The sequence below is a fragment of the Gymnoscopelus braueri genome (genome assembly GCF_963280865.1).
Source record: "Gymnoscopelus braueri genome assembly, chromosome: 24".
NCBI lineage: Eukaryota > Metazoa > Chordata > Actinopteri > Myctophiformes > Myctophidae > Gymnoscopelus > Gymnoscopelus braueri.
In genome coordinates, this window is record NC_137626.1 from 13,368,370 (window position 1) to 13,382,542 (window position 14,173).

The window sequence follows — 14,173 nt, forward strand, 5'->3', positions numbered from 1 at the left end:
AATAGGATCAACAGGAAGCAATTTCCCCTTTTGCGGCCGCCATTGTTGTGTACTGCTGTTTGCCTCTCGTCTGACTTTTTAGACGAGTTGCACAGCTCTCAGACCGGTAAGAGGCGTGTCCGCTCAGATTCTGAGCGTAAGTTACATGCTGTTTGCCTCTCGTCGGACTTTTTAGACGAGTTGCACAGCTCTCAGACCGGTAAGAGGCGTGTCCGCTCAGATTCTGAGCGTAAGTTTCATCCCGCCCACAAATACCAGGGCTCTGGCCCAGAAGTTCCTCGCCGAGCTGGCGAAAACTTCTGGGAACTCATATTAGCAGAGGAGCAACGCAGCAGCACGTCCGTGCGGCCAGAGAGAGAAGCCAGAATGAGCAGGTAGGCAGAGCAGCAGGCACGGACTGGCACAGAAAATCGGCCCTGGCATTTGTGATCTTCACCAGCCCATAGCGGGGGTCGCCCGCGCGTGAAGCGAAGCGAGAATTGCGGTTTATTGGCGGATTGTGTTAGTTTTTGGTGACTTTATTTCGGTTTTAGGGTTAGGATAGGGTTATGTTATTTAATTCTTATTTTTGCCTGATTTTACTTTATTTGTTCTACTTTATATTTTACTTGATTTTTGGCCATATAGGTTTACGGTTTAAATAACATTGCAACAGTAATAATAGTGTGTTCTAAATATATATAAAACAAAACGAAAACGAAATATATAATTGTTAGTTATATTTTGATTATTGCTTGTCAAATATTTTAGCTAGCCTATTTAATCTGATTGTTAATTAGCTCTGTATGGTTGCTGGTTTTGCATCCTGATTAGTTACTAGACCAATTTAAAATAGTAGAAATGTTTTGTTTGTAATAATCCATGCTAATTATTATTGAACCATTGTAGATGTTCATATTTCACGAATATACATAGGAAACTATTCTTTACTATAATTGTAATTACTCCATTTATAGGTCACGTCAGTAGCTCCATTTTACTGTGATCTAGTAACAGTCCCAGTTTAATATCATAGCACTCACTTGTCTATCAATCAAATCATCTACGCATTGCCTATATGCAGTTATTTGTTACACTTAATATACAGCTTCACACTCCACAGAGCGACTACATGAGCCCTTTAAACCTACTGTATACAATGGATAATCAAAAGGAAATTAAATGCAACGCTGCCTTCAGCCATACACCAGATATGTATTGTGTATGTATGTATGTATGTTTTGCAGTTTAACATGTCAAAGTCAGTAACATGTCAATGTGCGCAAATGGCTTGAGACAACATAAGCCTTTTCAAATGCAGTGTCAGCCCCTCTATTTCCAACGTAGGCAGCACACCATAAAACAATGCAAGAGAATGAGACAAATATACAATAGCGTTAGAAATGTTAAATAACAACATACTGTAGGGCATACTGTTTCAAATTAGGCATTTATTAAAAGACTCACAAGATTTTAATCTATATCATTGCAAGCAGCTATTAGCCTATAAATGATTTAATTTGCGGACGATTCTGTCGGGGGTGGGGGGGGTGCGTATAAAACAGCGCTCTGCCTCTCTCTCTCTCTCTCTCTCTCTCTCCGACTGTGCCTAAGTGCCTTCACCTCTTCTGTTTTCTGTGGATCGCTACAGTATGGGTGGGGTGGTGGGGGGTAGGGAAGAGATAAATTTGTACTGTATTTATAATTGTACAGTAATATAACCACTCAAACTAATCAGGCTAAGAACCCAAACTGAACTACACAATGTGATGTGCTAATCAAATCAACTTTCATTTTCTTTGACATGCACAATTTTGTTTTCAGCACCATGGACAGCAGAACAGAGAGAGCCTGCATGTCAATGATAAGCAATCGAAAAGCTTCGCTCACATGCAACCAGTGAGCATGTTATAGCGCTGTAGGAAGAAATAGCAACAGGCGGGACACTTTTTACAGGATTTGCAGGTTTTGTTCACAACATCCCATTCTTCGTATGTGCTCTGCTGCTCATCATCTTCATCCTCAGTACACATCTGGACCAGATACTCTTTACGCACAGACTCGCTCAACGTGCCCCAGTGGGTAGCCAGGCTGAGTAGTTCAGCCTGCAAGGCCTCGGGAGTGGCTTTATTGTTGTGCCTTATCAGGTTTGCGCTCAGCGCTTTCAGTGCGCCAGCAGGCACACCGTTACATTTCATGTCATCGAATTTCTGTTTTTAGCAAAACGCCGGGAAAGACTTTCATTGACGGTATCCAAAATGACATTGTGTACTGTAATCTCATACTTCTGATAGGCATCTGCAATGGTTGTATCACCACATAATTCACCTGGCATCTTTTTTTCAGTTTTTGGTCTTTTGGTCGGCAGTGTGTCTTCCACCTCTGTGTCCTCACAATCACACTCATTTAACTGAGCGTTTGCCCACGTCACAAAGTTGTCTGCGGCACTCTTTACCCCTGCAAAGTCCCTTGCGTATTGTTTCACACTCTCTTGTGTGCTTGTCACAAAGCGATGGGCAGTGAGCAAATCCATTCCACTCGTTTGCAAGTACTTGGATAGTGGAGTTGTTGTTTGGAAGACGCGCAGAAACGTCTGGGCAGTGAGGATAGTTTGGTATTTCAGCAGTGCATCTGCATACCCGCTGGCCTTCGCACGCACCGACGGCTTCATATTAGCTTTATTACTCAGGGCCCTGAGTGTCACTATCAGATCAATGTAAAGACATCCAGCTGGATCCCCAAACTTCCCAAACACCTTTGTAAGCGCAGCATCTTTAGCCCACCATCGCGTTTCACCTATTGGTGACAGACGCCTCTGCCGTGTGTCTTTGCTCACATCTTCCCATACATTCATTCTTAGGTATGAGTCTCGCAGGAAAACAGCACTTGGCCTGAATTAGCTTCGCAAGCTTCATCTCATTTGTAGCTCTGAGAGTGTACATGTGTAACCAAATGGGCCCTTATGGCAGTAGTTCTCAAACTTTGTCGTGCCAAGGACCCCCATCTGAATAGTTTTTGTGCCAGGGACAAAACCAGAAGAAAAAAATCTAAATTAAACATTTTACAAACGCTTACAAGATTTTTTGAAAATGTTCAAAAATAGCAGATGTTCGAAGTGACCCGCTGTGAGCTTGTACATCTGCTATTTTTGAATAGCCAACGTATACATGGATAAAGTGGTTAAAATGATTGGTCTCCAGCAAAAGTAGTTAACATAGCATTACAATCATTTTAACCACTTTATCCATTTATATATTGACTATTTAAAAATAGCAGATGTACAAGCTCACAGCGTGACACTTTAAAAAACAAAAATCTTGAAAGTATTGTAACATCTTACATCAACAACAATTACAACATAGCGCAGCACTCAGTGCCACGCTATGAGCTTGTATCTGCTATTTTTGAATAGAAATTCCTAAAAACCCTAAAAGGGCTAAAGCCGTCTCCTCTTTCCTCTCTAGGTGGAAGGAGTGTCGAGTTGGCTGTGACTGGGACAGGTTTACCCGTGTCCGTGGTGCCCCATCCCACTCAGCGCTTCAGCTTCCCCACGTGTCTGAAGGGCCAGCGCGTGGACCTGCTCTGCGTGCTGCGGAACCCCGGCCCTCTGCTCCCCGCTGCCTTCCGTTTTCGCAAGGCGGCCCATTTCATCACAGAACCCTCTGCTGGCACCATCGCCCCTGGACAGTGCCAGGTATAGCGAAGGCTGTCAATGATGATTATTGGTTATTACCTTTTCTTGTGGGGGGATTTTGGGATGTTCTTTCTCCAAAGTAATCCACAGTAATGAGGGAAAATACATTAATAGTAAAATGAAAAATAAAAAGGTAAAAGTACATTTAAAAACAGTCAAAACATTTTTGGGTGGTTATGATAATAATATAATAATAATAATACATTTTCTAATAACCAGTGATCACTCAGAGAGACACATGCACGCACGCACGCATAAAGATGGACTGAATTCACTGCCACTTTGCAGTATAGGCCAGGCAAGCAAATAAATGAATAGGGGTTAGTCGAGGAGCCAGCCTTGTACATGCAAACAAAAGCCAAGTATTGTTCTTATTTCATAAAAGCAAATACTAATCCACTGTGGGGGCGTTTGCTACTTCATCTGTTTTTCTTGGTTCCAGGACATAGTGCTGTCATTCGCCCCCCGTCAGTTGGGGAGGTTCCATGTGCGACAGAAGCTGGACATCCTAGGTCGGGTTTTCCGTCATAAGAACGATGAAAGAACCGATGACATCACTGAACTCCACCTTCGCAGCTTCCACACCATCACACTACACCTTTCTGCTGTCTGTCGCCCGGAGACCAGCCACCCAGAGCCCAGACTAAACCCTGGTACACACCTTCAAAAAAGTATTGAGATTAAAGGAAGGAATCCAAAATCTGACCGTATGTGATAGTTACAGTACACACATTCTCATGGTACTGCTGCTCAAAAAGGGTTGTGCACCGCAGACCATAACCTTGAGTTATGAGATTCCCAAACCGATAATTTCTCATGCACATTACATTATTACATTACAGTCATTTAGCAGATGCTTTTATCCAAAGCGACTTACAATAAGTGCATTCAACATAGGTAGGCAAGGAAACTACTAATCACCAGAAGTCTTAAGTCTCAGAGGTAAAAGTGCAATATATCAGCTACCTGCTTTCTTAAACAGATGGGACAAGTAGGAAAATCAAATGAGAAAGAGCTAAAACAAATAAGTATCGAATAAACAAGAACCAACTAATTGACAACAAGTAGGCAAGGCAAAGAGGAAGGGTAGTGTTTCCTGAAGAGGTGGGTTTTCAGCCTGCACAAATCTCATATCCAGATTATATTAAAGATTGTCGTACATCCATACTTTGCCACTACAAATGTTTCAGTTTTGCTTAATTCGGCTTCAGCCCTGGTTTTTGCTTGGCTGTTTCCTCAACAGGCCTCACGCCAGCTGTGACCAACCCGACTGGGACGGTGCCTCACGTTCGCTCTGCTGACCTGGCTCGCTGCAGAGGGACGGTGCGCGCCGCCGTCGTCAACGCAGCCAAAACGCACCTTCACACACACAGCAGGTCAAAGAAGCACGGCACGGACGAGGGGGACCAGTTTGTGGCGTTTCCTAACGATCGAGCTGCCAGCCTCCGGCCTTCCTCTCCACATAAACAGTACAGGTAGATGTCATCCAGATGCACACATACATGTCTGTGTGTGTGTGTGTGTGTGTATAGGTAACTCTCCACCAAACAGACTACTACAGATTACTACAGACTGGCAGTCGAAAGAAGCCGGGAGGTTGGAAGGTGTGAAAAAAGTTGCTGAATACACCTGAGAGCCGACACCAAGAGACGGCTACTATGGTGCTAAAAGCCCGTTGCTATCTGACGGTCGGCGCTCGATCGATGCTTCCCTACAACTTGCGACCCTACGTGACAGTGTACCCGCCGCCCAATCAACGGCAGATTTTCGGCAACAGGCGGGTTTCCAACACTTACCGCCGCTGACGTCAGTGCGGTGCGGTGGAGAGCTACCTTGTGACACACACGCACACAGACAGACAGACAGACATTTATATACGCATTTTATTTAGTATAGTGACTTGGATGATTCGTGTTTAGGTACATTTGAGCTGTCAATTGAGATATGTGTGCAGGTGAATGGTAGAATCAGCCTTCCTACACAACTCTTGACTGCGAAAAAAGAGCACATCCAAAATGTTCAAAGCACAAACTAATCCATGACTTATAACACTTTTTAGTGTGTTTTTGTCTTTTTGTCAGTGTTTGTTTTAAATTGTTTAGAATATGATGTTTGATGTAGTATCTATATACTCTAGACCAGTCGTTCTCAACCTTTTCAGGCTGTGACACCCCAAAATAATCATATTTGAGTTGAGGCATTACATTTAGTTTGACCCTGTTCCACAGATAAAAATTGTGATATAGCCGATCTACAAGCTCACAACGCTCACAGCGCTCACAATGCCTTGTTTTGCGAGGCGTTGTGAGCTTGTAGATCTGCTATTTTCACAATATTTGCCTCTTTCTTATATTATTTGACAATTTGTCCAATGTTTGATCAGTTTTTATAGTATAGTTTTTGATTACTTTTGATGCAATAATGGTCTTTTTTTCTTTTCTTTCTTTTTAAGGTATTAAAAAGGTCTTAAATTGGTCTTAAATTGTCCACTTCACTGTCCTCTGGGGACCCCCCCCCCCCCAAAAAAAAAGTCATGTGGGGACCCCCCTGGTCCGGTTGAGAACCACTGCTCTAGACAGAGGTTTCGGGGGTTGGGGCCCAGTTCTAGACATCCAGTAGTAAAGTGTTTGTTAGTGTTGTGGTTGGCGGAGTTCTAGGACATCTCTTGCAGACGACTAGAGGGGAAGAAGCATCTGTTATCTTGACGTGTGCTTCCCTTCCAGGACCATTTTCACCGGCGTTGGTCGTTACCGCTACGTGGACCCAGACTACGCCTTCACTGAGGATGAAGAGGGGCAGAGACACAAACACAGACAGATATACCTGGACTTCATTGCACAGCTCAGACACACACGCCTGCAGAGGACCGAGGCCAGGTATACGTCACATTATGCAACAAAAAGTACTGACTCTTTGACTGCCAGATCAATTGTGTAATAGTGTGCCACTGCTGCCAGCAAAGACAGCGATTTTACTGTACCTTTGAAAAATCATGGAATATTATCCTTGACCAGCGTCCTCACAGAAATCGTCTCATTACACGCACAGGGCTGTCGTAGTAGAGGAAAATAAAATTGTCCGGTCGCGATCCTCCATTCAAGAGCTATGGCCGTTTAAATGAGGCTTGTTTTGCCGTAAAGCAGTAGGAACGGAGCTCTAGCAGACTCAGAGTTCAGTCAGACAACTCTTAGATTGATTTGAAAATATATTTTTATTGAGCATAGATATATGAAGCATAGTTTGGCGTTAGGGCTCTGTATCTATTCATTCCCTGTAAGCATTAACATTTTAATTAATGTCGCAAAACATGCCAAATAGAATTACAGGGAATGAATTAAGACCCCCAAGGGGAATCTAGAAACGGAGCCTACAGGTGGATGCCGGGGAGACGGTGGGATTGCAAACTTGATGGTCAGCAGCAGACAGCGAGGCAAGGCAACAGAATGACAGGTAGGCAGAGAAGATGAAATAGCCGCCCAGATCAGGAGAAGAGAGCATGTGACTGGTCACCTGATCAGGTTGGCATGCTGCCTTGAGTTGCCTGCCTGAACTAGCTCTGCAGAAAAGATAAGAAGTAGTGTAACTACTGTATGTGGTTTGTGGTTGCTATAGACACCAGGGGCAAGTTGAGGACGAGGTGGACATTGGAATTGTTCCGGCCCGGGGGCTACTCCCACCTCATCTCCACCTCGGCGACTTGGACCTCAGCACGGCAGCAGAGATACAGGAACTCTGTGACAGCCACAGTACCCTGGTGGCCAACAGCAGTGGTCCTCTGGCTAAAGCATCTATCACTGGACAGGTTAGCAACAGCCAGGTAAGTTCCAAGATGGTGGTAACTAGCACCTGAAATACTATACTTACAACCAATTATCCCCTCAGTCACCTTGTATGCCTATAAGTGTGCTGTTCTGTACATATGAAGCTCAGTTAAAGGGATATTTGTCTCCGCCAGGCCGAAAGGCATGGCGAGAGAGTATGTTTTACCCCCTGTCCGTCCGTCCTTCTGTCTGTGAACAGCTAATCTCCGGCACCGTTGGCCTGGTCGCTCCGAAACTGTGCACACACCCTCCCTGGATGCCAATTCAGAACCTCTGCCCCTAATTTTCACATGGGCCTGTTACAGCGCCACCAGGAGGCCGATTTGTGCTAAACCCATTTACTCCTACAGATTTGATCCAAACGTCATGCAAATCGGTACACAGTATCTCTATAGTCATGTGATCAACACGGGATCTGTCCGGTTTTCCATATTCCATAGGAGGCCACAATAACCTACTTGACCTGGCGGAGACCTGTGCTTCGAGGAGCACTTTTTCTTCAAACTTTTTTTAACTTCTACTTGGGCTTTTGTGAACACCCCAGACAGTTTTTGAGTTGCTTGATTCAGTACTTCACTTTAACAGACAGGCCCCCTGTCCTATACAAACTCCATGTTAGATGTTAGATTCATTGAAAACACCCGTCCTTGGTTCAGGTGATTGATATTGTCCTTCTAATGCGTGAGGAGACTGTGTTTTTTCAATTACTTTTTTCAAGTACTAAGCACTTGTGCGTAGTATTTAGCAATTTTAAGAAGAAAAAAGAGAGAGAGGGGTTTAATTACTTTTCCATTACATATCGCTTCACTTGGCTTATCGATAAATGTGTGTAATCTCTGTGTTCGTGTCAATGTGAGGGTTTGTCCATAATGTGTTCAAATACAATGTATTTGCCAGAGAATCACTGTTTACTTCATATCCATAATAATACATTTTTCCCTTAAAAAACTCTCCACATGTTTCTCACAGATTAAAGGATCTACACCATGAATTTAAAAAAAATATTTGATATTTAATATCATATGGTGTATGTCCCTCAAACCTTTTTCAAAAGGTTTGAGCCTAAATCATCACTCAGATATACTCATCCCAAGTCAATTGTCTCTGGCTTATACAGCACTTTCAGCTGCAATACCAAAACGTCCTCTTGGGCAGGGGGGGGCTACTGAGCAATTCTGTCTGTTAATAAAAAAGAATATTTAAAAAATATATTTAAAAAAAAAGAAAAAAAAGAAAAATTCTGCATAAAAAGAAGCATCTAAGAAAAATACAAAATCGAAAAGAAAAAAAAACACTTTGAACATTTTTGAACAATTCCACCAAGTGTTTGAGGTGCCTGTTTCACCCACTTCCGGGGGGGGGGGGGGGGCGGAGCCAAAATCCGAGCCCGAAGTATTTGTTCGTAGACCCCCACTTAGGGGGGGTAGAAAAAGTTTCGGAGCGATTCGGGCACTTTTCATTTAACATTGGGTTTGCCATCATTAATGTTTGTGACATCAGAAACATTTCCATTCTGAGATCGCCTGTTCAGACACGCCCATTCTGGAAATCCATGAAATGAGAAGGAATGACTGAATTTTAAAAACGTGTTGGACGCACGTTCATTGTTTAATCTCTGATCGCGCTATTCTGCAATGTTTCACTCTAAGATTCCAGTTCCACTTACTTCACCCACACTTGCATCCGGTTTTATGACGCAGATTCCGTTACCGGTTTTCATGTTTTTTTCCGGCCAGAATAGGGAAACACACGTTTTTTCACACGGTATAAAATACCAACGGAGAGGTCCACTTCTATAATCTATAGTCTGGGTGACGAACAGTCATCGCCGTCGTGTATCACATCGTACATTTTTGCAATCGGAGAATCTGAGAACAAGTCACATCCGGTTTGACGTATTTCACTGTTTGGCTCTGTTGGGGGGGGGGGGGCAGCGAGTCAGCGAGCTGATGAAAGTGTCTATTTGCTGCTCTCTACTGGTGGAACCATCGTATGTGTTCAAAACCGCAGCTAGACTTACTATATGAAAATTAAATAACAAAATAACAACAAAAAAAACACGCTGGCACTGGGGGAGTACTTTATGAAAATACTCTGGCAGTCAAAGAGTTAAAGGACAACTTTGTTTTTTTACAACCATGGTTTATATTTTAGCTTGTAATTAAAGTAAATAAAAGATGAGTGTTTTTTCATTTACTGCTTTTTATAGTTTTAGCAATTTTCGCGATATGTTTTACAGTGGGCGGGGGGCATTCTGTCCGGTGGCTAAATATGCCTTTTTTACACAATAAAAAAGGTCCTGTGGTCTTTGATGGCTAGATGTGAGTTATTGGGGGCTAGAATAGCTACTGTAAATAATAATAAAGAAAACGCGGGGTTATTGTGGGGGAAAAATGCCATATTTAGCCACCGGACAGAATTCCCCCGCCCACTGTAAAAAATATAGCAAAAATTGCTAAAACTATAGAAAGCACACTCATCTTTTATTTACTTTAATTACAATCTAAAACATGAACCTTGGTTGTAAAAAAAACTAAGTTGTGCTTTAAGTTTAACACTCTGCTGATACCTACCAGGGAACGTATGTTTAGCTGTGTCATCAAGTCTCATACTTCATTCATATAATTTAATTGTGTTTGTGTGAGAGCAACTAGCCAAGACATATTCCTTGTACTGTACTGTATGTGTGAATCTGATTCTAGGTGACAGAGGAGGTGAATGTAGTTCCTTCAACCAGCCAGGAAGTACGAGACTGCAAGAGGGCTCTCACACCTTGGGAGCTTTACCAAGTGGTCATTGGTGAGGTCTAGTGCTATATGTCCATCACTCATTGTCAAGGCTGGGAACTGTTTGAAATGTTTCAGGACTGATCACTGTGAAAATACTGATATTCTCCTGAAACACTTGTTTAAATAGCAGCCACAGGTTATTTCATGAAGTCAACCATTTGCTTTTAACATGAAGGTACAGAACAGATGTATAGAGGTACCGTTTCTTAAAATCAGAATTGCATAGAGTTGTGTCAAGCCACGGATATCACAATTAAATTTGGGCTGCATTTTTGGGACATTTTGTTTGTGCAGCAGTACAATATCTAGATCAGATATACAAGCTTGTATATTTGCTATTTTTTTTTACATTTGTGAAAAATCTTGAAACAAACTTATACAATCTTATTATAATTTTAAACTTTTCTTTTACACAAATCTTCCCTGGTTCCCTGGTGCCTGTTCTTCAGATGGGGGGGTTTGATCGTGGGCAAATACGTATCATATTGGGGTCCTTGACACAAACAAGTGAAATTGCATTAGAGTTGTGTCAAGCAGGCACGTGCACACATAGACGTGAAAGGGGGCTTGAGCACCTGCCCTTTTAGCCGGCGATCGAAAATTGGCGAAAGTGGCCGTTTTCAAGACGTTTTGGCCGTTATCTCTGGAACGGAAGGTCCAATCTGCTCAGTTCAAATCTTGTTGGATGCTGGACCTTTTCTGTTTTTGGGGGGTTTTCGGGCCTAAAAGTATGGTAATCGGGCCTGCCGGCAATAGGTGCCCTTTTGAAATTCCAGCCCCTGCCTCTCCAAATCCCTCTGCACGTCCATGGTGTCAAGCCACAGATATCATAATTAAATTAAATGTGTATGTGTGTGTGTGTGTGAGGTAGTGCAAAGAGCTTACCTTTTCGCCCCCCTAACCAGGCCCCTTGATGGTGGATCTCGGAGAGGTGTGTGTGCAGTCGGTGTGCGTCCAGAGGCTTGAGCTGGTCAACCAGCTGTCCACGAGCGTTTGGGTGCAGCTCCAGGTGAACTGTCCGGAGCTTCGGCGGACCTCGCCCGTCTCCCACGTGCTGCCGCCGCGGTCGCGCGCCTCGCTGCCCCTCATGTTTCAGAGCGACACGCTGGGCCTCTTCCACAGGTCGGTTACTAGAGTTGTTGCCGAAAAGCTGCCGATACCGCCTAAAACACTGGTATCGGTATCGGCGAGTGTGCCAGTCTATGCCGATCCGATACCATGGCTGTGTTAAATCTTAGCATAATATTTAGTTACTAGTTACTTTTCAGATTTAGATTATTATCACAAAACATACATTAACCACTTTAGTCCTATACATATATTTCAGCCATTTGAAAATAGCAGATCTACAAGCTCACACTGCGTCGCGAGGGGACACATTGTGAGCTTGTAGATCTGCTATTTTCAAAAGATTTGTATACATTGTTAACCTGTTAAATTGGACATTCTGCACAAATGAGTGCTTTTACTTTTAGTACTTTAAGTATATTTTTATGCCAATACTTGTGTACTTTTACTCAAGTAAGTACGTTTTGAATACCGGAATTTTACTTGTAACGGAGTAGGCTATATCTACATTGCAGCATTGATACTTTTACTTAAGTAAAGCATGTGAGTACTTATTCCATCACTGTTAGTGCCCACTCTTCTTGTGTCCAGTGGAAACACCATCAATGATAGTAGAACCAAGCAGTGCGTTTGTTTGTGTGTTTGTGTGCCTCAGGACTGTCTCGTACACGGTGAACCAGCAGCACCCTGGTCAGGTGGTGGTCCGCGCTCAGGTGCTCCCCGTGGCTCTGGAACTGTCCACCGGCCACCTGGTGCTGGGCCCCAGCTCGGCCCTGATGCTGGCCCAGTCCGAATACAGGAGCACCGTCACCCTGAAGAACCGCCGCAATCACCCTGCGGACTTCACCTGGAAACCGCTGGTCACTGACAGAGGCATCCTGTTCTCCATACGGCCTGCTGCAGGTTTGATTGATTGATTGTTTGGTTGAATACTTTATTAACCCATTCTCTGCCAGGTATTAATTAATTAATTAGTCCGCTGCTGCCAGAATTTTTTACCTTATTTTGACAATCCACGTAGAGCCACGGAAGCCACGATGAGGACACAGATGTAAACAAAGTCTGTCTGGGGGGAGGGGGAGGGTCTCGTCTATCCACAGGAACAAACATATTTTTTACTGCGATTGTCCATTCTGTTGTAACAGGCAGTTGAATATGGCTCGTTTTAACCAAAAAAAGAAGAAATGTGTTTTTCTACATCTCATAACATAGGAGTGGATGGAGTGACTTTTTTTGGGGACGACGTCTTCTCTGCTTCTATGATTCTCTCAGAGTCAAGGGATCATTCATAGGTTGTGTGTGTGTTCCCCAGGCACAGTGGAGGCGTACAGAGAGTTAGACTGTGAGGTGGTGTGGCAGCCCTCCTTCTCCTCGCCTCTAGAGGGAGACTTTGACCTGTGCGTCCATAAAGGCAGCGTCCGGCGCCTGCACTGCGTGACCAAGGTCTGCCACTCATTCTTTCATTAATCCATTAACACCGGGGACGCATCTCTGTCATTTTAAGATGTCTGCGGCTATTCAAAAATAGCAGATAAACAAGCTCATAGCACAGCACCGAGTGCCACGCTATGAGCTTGTAGATCTGCTATTCTTTTTTGAAAAATTGTGAAAAATGTGTTCAAATCTTTGAATATGTAATCTACAAATGTCTTCTAAAACATTAGAAGGAAAAAAAACGTATGTTGCTATATTAGTGGTGCTCCAACTTTTCCATGTCAAGGACCCCCAAAATGATATGTATTTGACCCCCATCTCAAATTATGTTGTTCCAGGGTCCCGTATGCGTTCCCGGTCTTAAAGGGTTAACTGAAACTGAAAGAAACAGGGAAAACATATTTTCTGTCTTAAATGATTTATAGCCTCTACACGCTGTACGATATTTGACCCGATATGGCTCTCGGGATCTTTTTTGGTGATCGCCGAGAAAACCACCGATCTCAGTCCAGATCGGGCGTTCCTCGGCGAGGTGTTGATCGCGCAGTGTGTAAGGTACTCCGAGAAGAAACACCCCGATAAAGTACGGTCGGCGAGGGGTTCCCGATAACTTTTAGATTTCAAACTTGTTGGATAATTGTGTCTATCGGCCCCGATCTACTGTTTATTATTAGAGAGGAATATAGCAGGGCTTGCAGACAGAGAGAGAGAGAGAGAGAGCTGTGTGTGTGTGTGTGTGTGTGTGTGTGTGTGTGTGTGTGTGTGTGTGTGTGTGTGTGTGTGTGTGTGTGTGTGTGTGTGTGTGTGTGTGTGTGTGTGTGTGTGTGTGTGACACGCAGGTATGTGTCTCTGAACAGTACTGCCAGGTTTTGCGCGAGAAATAAGCAACCAGGTCTATGAAAACAAGCCCAACAAACACTTTAAACCTATATACAAATAAAATAGCCGATCTACAAGCTCACAACGCGTCGCAGCTATTCTCAAAGAAAAAAAGCAACATTAAGAAATAAAGCCAAATAAGCAACTACACTTTTGAAATAAGCTAAAAAGAAACGCAACCACCAATATTTTTTACAAGCAACTCGCTTATAATAAGCGGACACGGCAACACTGGTTGACTTTTGAAACTTTTGTTTCAGAGAGGGAGAGAGAGAGAAATACAGAGAAATTGAGAATTATTTAATGTCAATCATTAGCGTCCTGTCTCGGTCTCGCGCATATATCACGGGAGTCTTTCATGTTTTCGTGAGACGTTTGGAATAAAAACAAATGTATGTATTGGGTCGGGATCACATCGTGGTGAAATATCTTGCAATCAGTGAACCCCTGTCGCCGAGCAATCAATCGTGCGAGAATCACAACGATATATTTAGCCCGATTTCAAGAGA

At 43.4% G+C, this 14,173-nt stretch overlaps 1 protein-coding gene across 1 annotated transcript in view; it reads left to right on the forward strand.

The window, feature by feature from the left end:
* LOC308080483 (cilia and flagella-associated protein 47-like) overlaps nucleotides 1-14,173 on the forward strand; it is a gene marked incomplete at both ends in the record, with an annotated part of 106,253 nt that overhangs the window by 14,284 nt on the left and 77,796 nt on the right. The window contains 10 exon segments of the mRNA XM_080422381.1: nucleotides 2,006-2,146; nucleotides 3,444-3,673; nucleotides 4,116-4,326; nucleotides 4,917-5,148; nucleotides 6,397-6,549; nucleotides 7,286-7,490; nucleotides 10,197-10,293; nucleotides 11,189-11,405; nucleotides 12,007-12,254; nucleotides 12,664-12,794. Coding sequence (XP_080278507.1) covers nucleotides 2,006-2,146; nucleotides 3,444-3,673; nucleotides 4,116-4,326; nucleotides 4,917-5,148; nucleotides 6,397-6,549; nucleotides 7,286-7,490; nucleotides 10,197-10,293; nucleotides 11,189-11,405; nucleotides 12,007-12,254; nucleotides 12,664-12,794 — 1,865 coding nt within the window.